Source organism: Phyllobates terribilis, unplaced genomic scaffold, assembly GCF_046119375.1.
Source record: "Phyllobates terribilis strain yellow unplaced genomic scaffold, ASM4611937v1 Scaffold_3__8_contigs__length_932513732, whole genome shotgun sequence".
Lineage (NCBI taxonomy): Eukaryota > Metazoa > Chordata > Amphibia > Anura > Dendrobatidae > Phyllobates > Phyllobates terribilis.
In genome coordinates, this window is record NW_027362763.1 from 731,680,395 (window position 1) to 731,696,828 (window position 16,434).

The 16,434-nt window shown below is 41.4% G+C and overlaps 1 protein-coding gene across 3 annotated transcripts in view; it reads right to left on the reverse strand.

The window, feature by feature from the left end:
* Window positions 1-16,434, reverse strand: part of FSHR (follicle stimulating hormone receptor) — a 307,547-nt gene that overhangs the window by 91,309 nt on the left and 199,804 nt on the right. For 2 of the 3 annotated variants that reach the window (XM_073672098.1, XM_073672097.1), the window contains 3 exons: window positions 13,204-13,281; window positions 7,009-7,077; window positions 6,849-6,923 (listed from right to left, as the gene is read on the reverse strand). In XM_073672098.1, the coding sequence (XP_073528199.1) occupies window positions 6,849-6,923; window positions 7,009-7,077; window positions 13,204-13,281 (222 nt within the window). The remainder of the gene's footprint in view (window positions 1-6,848; window positions 6,924-7,008; window positions 7,078-13,203; window positions 13,282-16,434) is intronic. The other variant, XM_073672099.1, reaches the window with a different exon arrangement.

A 16,434-nucleotide genomic window follows, 5' to 3' on the forward strand; every position in this document is an offset into this window, starting at 1 on the left:
GGTATTCCCCTAAAGAATATGGCCCAGGGGGCGCGTCACATACAGCACACAAAACATTCACCCAAATCACAGAACCACCTGCTCTTCTCTTTATTCTCCCTCTCCTAGTAGCTGGCGACATCTCCTCTAACCTGGGCCCTTTTTTCTCTTCCTCCTGCACATAGAAACACTGCTAATATTTTATCATTCAATGCATCGCTTCTCCTGTCTCTTAATTGTGCTCTCTGGAACTTAAGGTCAGTGTGCAACAAACTCCCCTACATCCACGATTTTTTCATTTCCAGAAGTCGGACACTGCCTCTGCTGCTCTCTCATATGGTGGCCTGAAATTTTCATATACCCCCAGATCTGAGAGCAGACAAGGTGGAGGTGTTGGACTGCTCCTTTCATCACAATGAGCTTTTAAGGTTAGTCCACCTGTAACCTCACTTATGTTCTTCCTTCTTTTGAGGTCCATAAACTTAGACTCCTCAAACCCTTCTCCCTGTAAGTGGCGGTTGTGTATCGTTCACCCCAGGCAAAACCAACCAGTTCCTGGATCACTTTGCCACCTGTCTTCAACACTTCCTATCCTGAGTTATTCCCACACTCATCATGGGGAACTTTAACATCACCATTGATAATGCACTCTCAGCATCAGCTGCTCATCTTCTTTCTCCAACCTCCTCTTTAGGCCTTTCACAACTTACTAACCCTCCTGCACATGAAGATGGGAATACACTGGACCAGTTGTTCTTCCTGCTCTGCTCAATGCATGACTTTACTAACTCCCCTCTTCCACTCTCTGACCGCAACGTCCCCTTCTCCCTTTAAATCGCCACTATTGGAAAAACCATCAGCAGTTTTGGTTTCCAGTCCCATCTACATGCAAATGCTGATGACACCCAATAAAACACATCTCGTCCTGACATCACCCCTGCATTACTATAAAATACCAGGGATTGTCTGTCTGCTATCTCTAACATCATGTCCTCCCTCTATCTGAAACTGAATCTCTCCAAAATTGAACTTCTCATGTTTCCTCCATTTACTTAACTACTTATACCCGATATAGAAATTTCTTTGGGTGGTTCAACCTTAGCTCCCAAACAGCACACTCATCTTGGGGTCATATTTGACACAAAACTTTCCTTTATTCCCTAAATGCAATCACTCACTCTCTTATGTCACCAGCATCTAAAAAAATATCTCCAGAATCAGACCTTTTCTCACCTTTTCAAACTGCAAAATCTCTTACTGTTGCTCTTACTCATTCTTGTCTGGAATGCTTCAATGCTCTACTAATTTGTCTTTCAACAGAAGAAATCTGGCACCATTTAATAATGCCCTTTACTCCAGATGGCTTGAATGGAACTTATTACAGGCCGAAATTGTGGGTGATGCACCAAAACAAGTAGCATTCAAAAATTGGCAAAGATTGAAAGGTGGCACTCACCTGGTAGGACCCATTGAAACATAGTGAGACGTGAAAGGGCTGTCATCCTACATGTCACCCATTCACTCCTGCTTTCATGTTTTTTAAGTTGATTTTTTGATGAAAATGTTTTTTGCGAGACAATGATTGCCACCTTTCAATCTTCGCCAGTTTCTACTAATTGGTCTCCCTCTTAACAAACTGTTTCCTCTCCAATCCATCCTGAATGCAGCAATCAGGATCATATTTCTGTCCAGCCACTACACTGATGCCTCCACCTTGTGCCACTCATTGCACTGGTTAACAATCCGCTGCAGAGTATATTATAAACTCATCACTCTCACTCATAATGCTTCCCACAGTTCTGCACCACCCTCCATTTCCTCCCTCATCTCTGTCTGTCACCCTAACCATGCTCTGCAATCTGAAGCTGATCTAAGACTAACATCCTCCATAATCCGAACCTCCCACTTCCATCAACAAGACTTCTCTGCTGCTGTGGCAGTTTTTCTGGAATTCACTACCCTTTGAAGCTCTGATTAATACTTGACCCCCACATTTTTATGGGTGCTTTAAAAACACATGCTTTAGACAGGCCTATCACCTCAATTCACTAATTTAACTCTCCCCTGCTCAGCCTTCATTTTTTTCCTCAGAATTGGGGCCTTTCTTGTTCATCTGTCTCCACATCCTCAATAGCATTTGGTAACTGGACTTACACAGATACTGGCTAATGATTGGCTCAAGCAGCTTTATATCATAACTCCAATTTATTATAATGATGGCTGGACCATACATAACAAGCACGTTCTACATGTTATGTCCACCCCCAGCTCCTTATAGATTGTTAACTGGCGAGTAGGGCCCTCAGTCCTCCTGTAACTGTTGAACTATGTCTTACTTTGTAATATCTTTAATGTCTGTACATGTGCCCTGCAGTTGTAAAGTACTGCGGAATATAATGGAGCTATATACAGTACAGACCAAAAGTTTGGACAAAACTTCTCATTTAAAGATTATTCTGTATTTTCATGACTATGAAAATTGTACATTCACACTGAAGGCATCAAAACTATGAATTAACACATGTGGAATTATATACTTAACAAAAAAAGTGTGAAACAACTGAAAATATGTCTTATATTCTAGGTTCTTCAAAGTAGCCACCTTTTGCTTTGATAACTGCTTTGCACACTCTTGCCATTCTCTTGATGAGCTTCAATATAATATAAAATTATTATTATTTATTATTTTAATATCATGATTAAACAGCCATTCTTACATGGATTTTAAAAGTAAGTACACCAGCCTTATTAGGGCTAAGAGATCTATGTAATAATGTACACAGTTTACATTATGAAATCTGATGATAGTTTAGCTTTAACTTACTCTATGGTGTTGATATACAATGCAATTATGGGTCTCTAAGACTCTACTCACATCTGAGGCTATGTTACAGATCTGGCTGAATATCATGCTGTGCAAGTTTTTTTCCCAGGAAAAATAACATAAACATAGGGATGGACAGACCTGTGGATGTTTGGGTCCATTGGGTTGAGCTGAATTTTATAAAAAGTTTGGTTTGGGTACTACAACGATACCCCAACTTGATCACGAGCTCCATTCAATTAATGGGGGCCCAAACATGCGATGATTCCCACGCTGTCACCTGTGTGACAGCATGGGAAACTCCGGCTCTGAGCATCGGTAACCTTACTGAAGGCCCCACCGGTCACAGTGTCTGGGTATCGCAGACTGCTGCGGGTTCCCAGATGTCACACAAAGGAAAGCGTGTGAACCCGTGGCTGTCACCGGTGGGGAAAAGGTCAGGCGTCGGCTGATGGCTACTACTCTCATCAACATGCGCCTAGTCTCACTGATAGCAGTGAGAATAGGCGACGCTGATGAGCGTATTCACCAGCCAGTTCCTGTGCATAGTAAGAAATATGTGAGTGAGATATATAATTAGTGCAGTGCATGTGTAGCTTACTGTACATGTATTTATCTAATAAATAAAGAAATAAAATAAAAAAATGGTGTGTTGTCCACCTTACTTTTAATGACCAACTGAGGGAAAGCAAACATCTGGGGGCTGGTGTTATTATTCTGGGAAGGGACCAATATCCATGAAGCTTCCCAGGCTATAAATATCAGCTCACAGCTATCTGTGTAGTCTTTACTGGTTATTAAAAAGGATCCCCCCTATTTTTTATAACCAGCAAAGGCTAAGCAGACAGCTGCAGACTGATATTAATAGGCTGGGAAGGAATGATATTGGCCTCCTCCTAGACTAATAACACCAACGCTCAGACGCCAACACCAACACTAAGCGCGGCATCCTGAACACAAAGACAGTAGCATATGAATCCGGCTACTGCAACCAGTGCTAATGTCAGTATGTCAGTTCATAGCCAATGAACTGAGGTAACCTTACTGACGTCACCGCTTGCAGCGTGAGAAATAACTCATGCTGCGAGCAGTGACGTCAGTAAGGTTACCGCAGTTCATCGGCTTTGAACCGTGATAAGCTTACTGACATCAGCGCTCTTCGCAGCAGCCGGATTCACACACTATTGTCAGTGTGTTCCAGCTGTCATGCTGAGCAGGTCACATTACTGATGTCACCACTCAGCACTGCATCTGGATGTAGCAGAGTTGAGTGATCGTCGTGGGACGTGGGATGGATTTATGGCGGAACCCTTTGGATTTTATTTTTTAAAGGTAATAAATGGGTAAAAGAGGGACAGGTACTGTTTTGTACAATTTAAGGACTTTTCTCTGTGTGTGTGTTTATTACTTTTGACTATGGGGTTAGTAATACGGGTGTCTGATAGATGACTATCCATTACTAACCCCTGGGCTTCATGTCAATGGACATTACATAGTTGACATCAACCACAAAATATTACCCCACTTGCTAACGCATCTAATGGATGAGCCTTTTCTGGGATGGCTGCTATTTTTAGGCTGGGGAGGGCAACAGCCTGAGAATACCAGCCATCAGCTGTCTGCTTTACCTCGGCTGGTCATCAAAAATGGGGGGGACCCCACACCGTTTCTAAAAATTATTTATTTTTGATAACAAGCCAAGATAAACCAGACAGCTGGGGGCTGCATTTTTAAGTTTTCCTGACTTAGGCAATTATGGTACATGCATAGGCTATTAACAGAGATTATCAAATCTTTTGAAATTCAAATTCGCCAGCTTTTAAAAAAAACAACTCAATTTGCAGCGAAAAATTTGCCATAAATCAAAGGTACTCCATTTACTCTGAAAATACATATATAATACACTAAGCTCTCCAAGAACTCTATGCAACCCCTTTAGGATTGTTTATCACAAACATAGCCTTGATATCATATATCACATATAAGGCTTTGAGTAAACTGATGGTAACATATGCTCAGCATATTCAGAGTTTTCTGCTTCTTCTCCCTATTTCTATTTCTGACCTGTGAGCTGTGACATCTTCTCACTAATAGATTCACTCCAAAATTGTTGCAGTGCTGCATTCCCTGTTTCAGCTTTTCTACAGGCTATGATATACTCTGCTATTCTATGTGATGTGCTATACTATGTGATATCATAGCTGCAAGGTATCATTGAGAAGCCTGCCCAGTTGCAGCGGAATTCATGTAAGTCTTCTCTGGCTGATGCAATCTTCTATTTAGTGTAAAATAGCAGCGGGCATACATTAAAGCAATTTGTTACAATTAATATGCAAACTTTTCTAATTTGCCGCATCCAGCAAATTTACAATATTTTGATACAAATTCAATTTGAATTAAATTGATTCACTTTCATCTCTAAGAAAACAACTCTTAGGAGAACAACTTTAGAAGCACAGTTGGCAGTGCATGTGCCCTCTCTTCATTCAGCTCTGTTAGGCTATGTGCCCACGTTGCATTTATGAAGCAGAAAATTTCTGCTGCATAAATGCAAGTCCTCTCCCGGAAAAACGCATGTGGAATTCCGCACGCGTTTATCGCGCATTTTTCGCGCGTTTATCACGCGTTTTCCACATGCGGAATTGCCTTGCGTTTTTTATGCATTGGACAAAGGCAATTCCGCTTGCGGAAACGCAAAATTAAATGACATGCTGCGGATTTTTGAACGCGGCATAAACGCTGCGGAAAAATCCGCAGCATGTGCATAGAACTTGCGGAATCCCATTGGGGACCATGGGGTGCGGATATACATGCGTTTTTCAAGCGTTTACGCTGCGGAAATTCCGCAGCATATACGCTTGAAAAATGCTACGTGGGCACACAGCCTTAAAGTTGTACAAAAGTTGCCTACGTGCTTGTCAATCTGCATATTTTTTGTACGCTCCTAAAACTAACTAGAGGAAGTCTGTAGACGACACAAGCACTATTTCGCTTCAGATCCATTACATCCCTTTAGCTGGAACATATGTGACAATTGATGGGGTTTCATTGGAGATCAGCATTTAGTGTGCCAGCAGGCTAAGCACTGGGGAAGGGCTCCTGCTTCAGACAGTTGCCTTAAAGCAAGGGTGAAGTTTTGTCTGAGAATTAGATGATTGGAAGATTGAAAGGAAATATTGACATCTTAGATATTAAAAAAATGGGTACCAGTCCCACCTCTAAAAAATTCACTGGGGAGAATGAGTGGGTTTGGGGCTTTTCTATACTTAATATCCCTTTAAAATGTTGACAGAATGTATGTCATTCTTTTATTTTTGATGCAAGTTTTTTTCAAAGCAAATTATTGCCATTTTAGGCATTTATAGTATGGCATATCCGCTAGATATGTCATACCTGGGTATGCGTCCCATTTCTAAAAAATGGTAAAAGAAGGGACTGGTTACTTTTATACATGTAATAGCCCTTAAAATTGTTGAAAAATGTATTTTGTTTTTATTCTTTTGATGCAGGGTTTTTAATAAGCAAGCTTACCCTTAGAAAAAAAAGTATAAAAGAAGCAAAGCCCCATTGCTTATAAGATGTTATTGATATCAATGGCTGGATCTAGCTCTATCAATAAAAAAACTAGGACCCATGGGCATAAAAAAGATGAGCTTTGATAACGAATAGTAGCCAAAAGGAAAGAAACAAATGAAAAAACAAAAAAATGAATGTTTTGTCTTGCTGGACCGGAGAACCACTGAGGTATGGACAGCTATATCTATGGTAAGCATAGATAGATACTCTATATCAACCAATGAGAAAGACCTTAGAGAGGCTGCTGATATCCCAAACTTATGTTTGCAAATATCATACTGGAATTGAGCAGTCCAGCGGGAGCCATGATGTGAGGAGTTTTATGTTAGTGTATGGACAACTCAAGATTGCAAACGAAACTTCTACAACTCCGGTATTGATTTGTTCTTTCTCATAGATCTGAGCTGTAGACAAAACTAAAGATTTCAGAAATTTAATTTAAACTTCATCAAGGCAAGATATAACTTACAATACTTCAGGTCCACTGGCTCCGTGGAAAACAAGATCTGGTAATGTAGTTAGTCTCTGATTGCCGCTTAGGACTCTGATAGAAAGAAAAAAAAAATTAAGAAATGAATAAAAGTATTAGATAGGAACAAGCACACGATAAACTTGTTTAATAAACTCACAGTTGATGCAAAACTGTGCCGTTGAAAGCATAGTTTTCTATCTCTTCAATATCATTCTGTACAAGCCGCCTGGAAGAAAAATAAGCAAAAATATATATCTCTGCTCATCCAGCTGTATCAGTTATCTCGAAAATGTAGAAACAAAAATCAATGAACCAATAAACTTTGTACTGATCTAGCAAATAATATATGTTCTGTTACAAAACCATGTCTGCGAACCCCCAACTTTTTGTAGCTCTGCTCCCCACCTGCCGGCTCCTTGCTTGCCAGGGATGAGGGGGTTGCTAATTTTCCAACTTGACTGACAATTCAGACATGGTCGCACCACTGACCCAAACTGAGCACTCTCTGATGCTGCAAACAGAGGCAGCTTTGTCTAAGCAACTTCAGAGAAATTCAGCTGTTATGAAGGTGGCCGGGATTTCAGGCTAACAATGCAGTGATCCAACTAGCTTCAGAACAGCTCTTGCAAGATCTATAGAAAAGTGGTTTTAAGTGCTGCACTACTTGCCTAAAATACCAACCAACTTGGGCAGACTGAGTAGTAGACAAAAAAAATATTTATATATCCCTCCATTTTCGAAACTGAAGAGGATTTTTAATGTCAAGGAAATTGCAAAGTTGCTTTTTTTTAGAAGCACTTTTCAAATTGAACAGTTTATCGTGTTGATGAAACCCTTAAAGAGAATCTGTCAGCATGATCAACCTTCCTAAGCTTTCTATATGGGCATACAGGTCATAGAAAGTTAAAGAAAATCATACTTTGATATCTGCAATCTGATGAACAGTTCCAGAGTAAACCACATCTTTCTCAATATGTAAATGATCTGTTAAGATTTATGGTCCGGACACAGATCTCCCTGAGAATCTGCCTCCAGAGCTTATTATAAATGAAGGGGCTATATATTCAGATCTGGATTAGGGAGAGAACATGTGATGGGGGCAAGTGTGTGATATTTTTATTAGTGCAATATCATTGAAGTGCATGCAGTTTAACATGGTAGTTGGACAAGATAGGAAACAGGTAAGCTATGGCAGATATTCAAACAAACATGCTTCTTGTTCAGTTTTACGGCATTATTTATTTTCCATGTCTCTTTTCTTCATCTATGTCCTAGATGCTGCTGTCTTTCACCTTTACTGCCCTTTTACACATAGCGTGTTCCCTCTCCAAATCAGTCTCTCTCCTCCCCTGTCAGGCCCTGCATATAATTCTCAATCACCCCAAACCATCCACTACCACCAACCATAAAGCACACAAAATGCTCACACAAACCACTGAACCACGTGATCTTTCTCTTTTTCCTCCCTCTCCTATTATTGGTGACAGCTCCCCTAACTCTGTCCTCCCTCCTTCCACTACCTATATATATAATCGTCTTATCCCTTCTGTCTGTCTGTCTTTCTGTCTGTCTTTCTGTCTGTCTTTCTGTCTGTCTTTCTGTCTGTCTGTCTGTCCAGGAAATCCCGCGTCGCTCATTGATCCGGCTGCGGCCAATCAGCGACGGGGGATTTGAGAAAAAGATGGCCGCCGTTAGCGGCTCATCTGCCAGCGATGCAGCCGGGAGATTAGGCGGCGCGAGGCGCTCATCTCCCGGTCGCTAGCAGCAGAAGTATCCCGACCGGCGGCCGCGCCGCTGACCTCCATGCGGCTAGGGTGTCAAGGGAGGACTGGGGAGTGGCGCTTCCGGTCGTGATACTTCTGCTGCGAGCAGCCGCTCATCTCCTGGCTTCTCGCAGCGGAAGTAGCCGCACAGGCAGCGACGCTCCCCGATCCTCACCAATACGATTCCGCTCCCCTGTCCTCACCAATACGATTCGCTGATTGGTCGCGGCCTCTGCCCGTGACCAATCAGCGATTTTGGCGCTGCATTTAAACAGCGGCCGTGACCAGTCAGCGATCTTGGAGCCAAATTTAAACACTGCTGTGCAGATTGGTCGCGGACGCTGCCCGCGACCAATCAGCGATTTTACCGTAAAATTTAAACAGCGGCCGCGACCAATCAGGCATTTTATCGCCAAATTTAAACAACGCTCTGCTGAATGGTCGCGGCTGCCAGCCAGCGAGATTGGCGCCAAATTTAAACAACGCTCTGCTGATTGGTCGCGGCCGCCAGCCAGCGAGATTGGCGCCAAATTTAAACAACGCTCTGCTGATTGGTCGAGGCCGCCGGCCGGCCGCGACCAATCAGCGAATCAGCGAGATTGGCGCCAAATTTAAATGATGCTCTGCTGATTGGTCGTGGCCACCAGCCGCGACCAATCAGCAAGATTGGCGCCAAATTTAAACAACGCTCTGCTGATTGGTCACTGCCGCCAGCCGCAACCAATCAGCGAGACTGGCGCCAAATTTAAACAATGCTCTGCTGATTGGTCGCGGCCGCCAGCCAGAGAGATTGGCGCCAAATTTAAACAACGCTCTGCTAATTGGTCGCGGCCGCTAGCCGCGACCAATCAGCGAGATTGGCGCCAAATTTAAACAACGCTCTGCTGATTGGTCGCGGCCGCCAGCCGACCGCGAGCAATCAGCGAGATTGGCGCCAAATTTAAACAACACTCTGCTGATTGGTCGCGGCCGCCAGCCGACCGCAAGCAATCAGCGAGATTGGCGCCAAATTTAAACAACACTCTGCTGATTGGTCGCGACCGCTGGCCGCGACCCATCAGGGATATTGGCGCCAAATTTAAACACCGTTTTGCTGATTGGTCGCGGTTGCCGGCCGCGACCAATCAGCGATTTTGGCGCCAAATTTAAACAACGTTCTGCTGATTGCGCCCGGTCGGCTGCAATTACATATTCTAGAATACCCGATGCGTTAGAATCGGGCCACCATCTAGTTATATATAACTCTCTTCCTGCGGCACATAGAAACTGTGCTAATCTTATCAACATGCAGTGCATGCCTTCTGTCTTTGGAACTCATGATCAGTGTGCAACAAACTCCCCTACATCCATGACTTGTTCCTTTCTAATTTCCTCAACTCTCTTGCTCTCAATGAAACATGGATCATGCAGTTGGACACCACCACCGCTGCTGCTCTTTCATATGGTGGGCTACAATTTTCTCATATCGCCAGATCTGGGAGAAGACAAGGTGGAGATGTTGGCCTGCTCCTGTAATCACAATGTGCTTATCTTCCCTGGTATCCTTATTTATGTTTCCCTCCTTTGAGTCCACAACATTAAACTCCTCAAACCTTTCTCCCTGCGAGTGGGAATTGCGTATCACCCTCCAGGCAAAACCAACCAGTTCCTGGATCATTTTGCCACCTGGCTTCCATACTTTCTTTCCTGTGACATTCCCACTGTCATCTTGGGGGATTTTAACATCCCCATTGTTAATCCGCCCTCCCTATATGCCACTCATCTTCTTTATTTAACCTCCTCTCTCGGCCATTCACATCCTACTAATTCTCCCACACATGATGACAGGTATACTTTGGACCTAGTATTCTCCCACTCTCTGACCACAACCTTCTTTTCTACTCTGTCAAGAACAGTCTTCCTGCTCAGGACACCCCCACTTAACACACATACAGAAATCTACGTGCCATCAATATCCAGGAGCTTATGAACAATCTACAGTCATCTTTAGTTCCGATCTCCTCCCTCTGCTGTTCAGACTCTGCATTTTCACATTATAGTAATAAATTGCAGAGTGCCCTGGATGAAGCAGAACCTGCTACATGCAGAACAATCCAGCACAGAAAATTGCAACCCTGACACATGCTGCAAAAACATTTTCTCCAGTGTGCTCAAATGTGAGCGAAGCATCAGTGAAGCAAATAGCTTTCAGCAGAAGACTTCATCCTCTATAAATTCAGCTCTCCATTTAGCTAAACAAGTCTACTTCACCACCCTCACATCACTATCCGACAATCCAAAATGACTCTACAAAATTTTCCACTGCCTTCTGAGTCCTAAAGTACAGGCCCCCATCACCAACCACAGCACTGACAATCTGGACACTAATTTCCTAGAAAAAATCAACGATATCCATCTGGATATCTTTGCACAATCCCCTCAGAGACTGGATCCCCTTTCTTCCTGCACCTCAAGCTCACTTTCCACCTTTGAACCTGTCACGGAAAAAAAGTTACCAGGTTCCTTGCTTCTTCTCGTCCTAGTCCTACAACTTACACCAGTGACTCTATTCCCACATATATCCTCTAGTCTCTCTCCCCAGCTGTCACTGCCCACCTTACTAAAATATTTAACCTCTCTCTTTTTTATGATATTTTTCCCTCTTCATTCAAACACGCTGTCATAATCCCTTTACTAAAAAAAGTATCCCTTAACCAGAACTCCACTGGCAACTACAGATTTGTCTCTAAACTCCCCTTCCTCTCTAAACTCTTGGAGCACTTGGTCCACTCTCATCTAATCCGCTATCTCTCAGATATCTGTCTTCTTGACCCTTTACAATCCAGATTCTTCTTTTCACATTTTACAGAACTGCCCTTACTAAGGTCTCTAATGACCTACTAGCAGCTCTCTAACATCATGTCATCATGTCTTCCCTCCCTCTATCCGAAACTAAATCTCTCCAAAATGGAACTTCTCATGTTTCCACCCTCTGCTAACATACCTATATCCAATATTGAAATTGCCTTGAGTGGTTCAACCATAACACCCATGGGATCTTATTTGACACAAAACTTTTCTTTATTCTCTATATCCAATCACTCACTCGCTCATGTTACCTGCATCTTAAAAACAACTCCAGAGTCTGACCTTTCTCACCTTTGAAACTGCAAAAACTCATACTGACGCTCTTTCATATTCTTGTCTGGATTACTGCAACTCTCTTCTGATCGGTCTTTTCATACCAAACTTTCTCCTCTTCAATCCGTTCTGAATGCAGCTGCCAAGGTTGTATTTCTGTCCAACCGCTAAGCTGATGCCTCCATCTTGTGCCAGTCATTGCACTGGTTACCCATTCGCTACAGAATACAATGTAAACTTATCACTCTCACCCACAAAGCTCTTCACAGTTCTGCACCGCCCTACATGTCCTCCCTCATCTCAGTCTATAACCCTACCCATGCTCTATGTTCTGCAACTGATCTAAGATTAACATCCACCATAATCCAAACCTCCCACCTCTGTCTCCAAGACTTCTCTCATGCTGCGCCAGTTTTCTGCAATGCACTACCCCAGACAATACAACTAATACCTAGCCCCTATATTTTTAAGCGTGCTTCAAAAACACATCTCATTAGACATGGCTATCACCCCCCTTCACTAACCTAACTCTTTCCTGTTCCCTCTTTGTAAAATCTCCTCAGAATTGGGTTCCTCTTGTTCATCTGACTCCATATCCTCCATGTACCCAATAGGACTTGGTAACTGTACTTAGACAGATACTGGCTGGTGACCGGTTAATGCAGCATTATTTGAAATGCCATATTTATGGCTGGACCATAAATAATATAAAATTATTATTACTATTACCAGTGTGAGACATGTAATGATTTCAGTCCGCTCTCCTGATCTACATGTCTTTACTTTAAAATGAGCTCTGGAGGCTGATTCTCATGGAGATCTATGTCCGGCACATAGATCTTAAGAACTTATTTACATATTAATAAAAATGTTGATTTCTATGGAATAAAACATCGGATCGCAAATATCAAGGTATCATTTTATTCAACTTTCTATGACCTGTATGCCCATGTACGTGGCTTAGGAAAGTTGATCCTACTGACATATTCCCTTAAAATAATTGCAACTCTTAAAATGCAGCAATGTTCATTCCTTTGGTCATGTTCCCACAAGTAAAAACACTGCATTTTATGTTCTCCACAGATGTCTGCACATAAATGCGCAATATCAAACCATACTGTTTATTATGCTTTTCATTGTGTTTTTTGGATGAATTTTCACATTAAGATGACATTTTGGACTGTTGATTTGAATAATTATTTAGCTCAGGGATTCTGCAATTCCGCATTTAAAAACACAATGAAAATCCTACACCAAGAAGTCTTGTCAATTTCGAGTTCTGCCGTGTCTTTTACTGCACAGTAGCCAAATCAGATTCACTTTTCTTGAACTGAAAAGTGCTGCAGATTTTCTGCATAAAAAAATGCGGAGGAAAATCTGCAGATTTTTCATAATGTGGGAACATGGCATAAAGAGCCTTAGGAAGTAATCACTCTTAAATTTCTAATATAAGGACATGCGGTACTTACAACCTGATGCTTTCCTGGCTGAGTCCAGCGAACATATTTTTTTCTATTTTCTTTATATTTATATTATCTTGTATATCACTACAAGAAAAGTTACAAGTATAATAGTCTCCAGTAAGCACTGCATTACCTATAAGGTGCACATCAGTATTACAGTCAGCTTCTGTTGATTGTAGCAATTTAATTTACTTTTACTAGAGGCACAGTGAAGTATGTTGGGACCCCCACCAATCACTAAAATCACAGAGAGGTCCCCAAATTAAATAAAAAAAAGTATTGCCATTTTGATCAAACTTGCATTTAGCTATTTTGGATCTAAAGAAGTCTTGTAAATTGCTTGATACATTTTAGAATGTATGTAATAAAAGCCGTGTATTTAAAAAATTTTCAATGGCATGCTTTTCATCGGCTTTGGAGCCTTTTTCATTTTTATACATTTTATATAATCGTAGTCCCATAAAGAAGAAATTCATAGAGTATGTTGCATTTCAGAAAAAAAAAAGGCACCAATTCGGAAAAAAATCAAGAAAACCAGAATGTAGACTTAACAATTTGCTATTGTGCAAAAGAGAAAAAAACGCTGAACTCACCATGTAATTAAACAAATTCCATTGATATTATCCTGGTTGCCAGTCCATCAGCTGGATATTGGCACATCCACTTGTAAGTAAAAACATGAACTTCTTTATTGTTTAGTTCATTATAATGTTTCTCATCTTGTCTCGATATGTACATTTCTGACGCATTTCCGGCGTTAAACACGTCCTTAGTTATAAAGATGATCTCTATGACTATATGAGTGTTTCATGATGGGAAACACATCAGAGCTCTATATACCAAGACAAAACGAGCAATGAAGTAAACAATAAAGAAGTTCATGTTTTTACAGTATTTACAAATTGATGTGCCAATATCCCCTTTTTTCTCATCTAACAATTTGCTACTATACACTTCAAAACAACAGGTTGCAACAACAGTTGAACAAAAAATATGTAGTGAAAAAAGCCGTAAAATGTCATTGAAAAAGCACTAATGCCCCAATTCATCATTGATGTTTCTTCAGTTTTCTGGAGTAATTTGCTCCTTTTTAGTGCCTTTAGTATGTGTGCCTTATTCTTTATTAAGTTGCCTTTCTTTTTTAATTGTTTTTTTTTTCCTTAACAACTTTGATTATCTAGATGTTTTAGCTTTAAACAGATTAACAATATGTGACATTGATCAGGGGCCTGTACAGGAGAAGTGGGAATGTGGAGGGTGTGGTGTTGACACCAGCGCCAATAAGAGGCTGGCAACTGACTTTGGTGTACTCTTCACAGGCGGCGTATGGCAGTGATGTCATGCACTGCCCATGGCGAGCATGAGAAAGTAAAAAGAATCACTTATTTTTTAAAAAAATATATGTAGGAGAAGAGTGAGGGACATAATTAAAGGAAGAGGCTCAGGGTGGGTGACATTACACTAAGAAGTGGCCCAGAATGGTGGTCATTACACCAGTAAGAGGCTCATGATGGGTAACAATATAACAGGAAGGTGCCCAGGATGGGGAACATAAGTATAGCAAGGGGACCAGGATAAAACTCAATACACCAAGAGGGGCCAAGGATGGGGGACAATATACCATAAAGGGGCCAAGGATGTGGAACATTATACCTGAAAGGGCCCCTGGATGGGAGACAGTATTACTAAAAGGGACCCAGGATGGGGGACAATACCAAAAGTGTCCCAGAGTGGGTGACATTACTACTGAAAGGGGTCCTGGATTCAGGACATTCTTACTGTAAGATTTTCATAATGGGAAACATTATACCTGGATGGGGGATATTATACCAGGATGGGGCCCATCATGGGTGACATTATAACAGGATGGGGGACATTATGCTTGGAAGGGGCCCAGGATGGGAAACATTATACCTGGATGGGGTACATTATTACAAGATGGGCCCAGAATGGGGACATTATTACAAGAGGGCTAGGATGGGGGACATTATTACAGGATGGGGGACATTATTACATGGGGGGTGAACATGTATGTCTTTATAGGATCTAGAACGCTACAAGGGCCCAAACATCTGTCCAACTTGCAGTTGGGGATCTGGATACAAATTGGACCTGGCTCATCGCACTACAGTTGCGCCAGTGACTTTTATCAAGTTTTGCATTTTTTTGGCGCATCTCACTGCCGTCCCCCAACCCACCTACCCCAGCATTACCACAAAACAAAAAAGGAAAAGTTAATTCAATAAATCTCAAATTATGAAACAGGCCCTAAATCTGTATTTTTAATTGTGGAATTGCAGCATATCTGCACTAAAAAAACGCATGAAATAGACTATATCGAATTTGCACCAAAAATGCCTTAAAAAAATGTATCTTAGTAACATGTTAGCCAATAGATGGAAAAATATTACCTTAAAAATATTACATGAAATTGCTAGCATTGAAAGGTAACTTCAAATCTCAGAAAGACAGAATAGTCTGAGAGTTCAAACTTATGGTGACCTTTGACACATTTAGAGGAGGAATCAATGTGTCCCATGCAGTTATGTCTTTTTACATCAATTAAGGAATGTGCTCCTTGGGTCATTTAGAGGGCATCACAACCCTGGACTAGACCTCATTCAGAGGGCAATAAAACTTTCATACTCCTAATATATGAACTGCTCCAATATTTACTGCCACAACTATTTCTTCCCTTCCCACATTGATAGTTCTCATCACTTGCCTACTTTCTGATCTATTACTGTGTCCAGTTGTGTATAAATAATAAAGATGTGACTCTTCAGAATTTGTGATAAACTAAGCCTGATGAAGAGACCCGAGTAGTGTGGAAATGTTGCTATTTACTACCATCTTTTCGGTTAGCCATTAAAAGGTATCAACCACTGAGGACTCTCAAATTTTAATATTTTTCTAAAAACATCTACAAAAATGCAATAAATTGAGCAAACTGCTATTGCGCATTTTGTTGGGGGTACATGCAGAAAAAATGCAGTTGAAGAGCCACAGTGTTTATGCTATGTGAGAACATGCCCTAAGAATGCCTTCTTTTTTTTTGTGCAACTTTTTTTTTCTGGGGGTGGGGTTGAAAAACAAACACTAGATGTTTGAGTCAGTAGGAACACATGAAAGAGACACAAGATATGCTTCTTTTCGTGACCTTGTCTTTTTTCTTCCTAAAGTGCATTTTTCTCTAGCTAAGACATTATTCTGGCCACTTTATGGCATTTTGCTCCA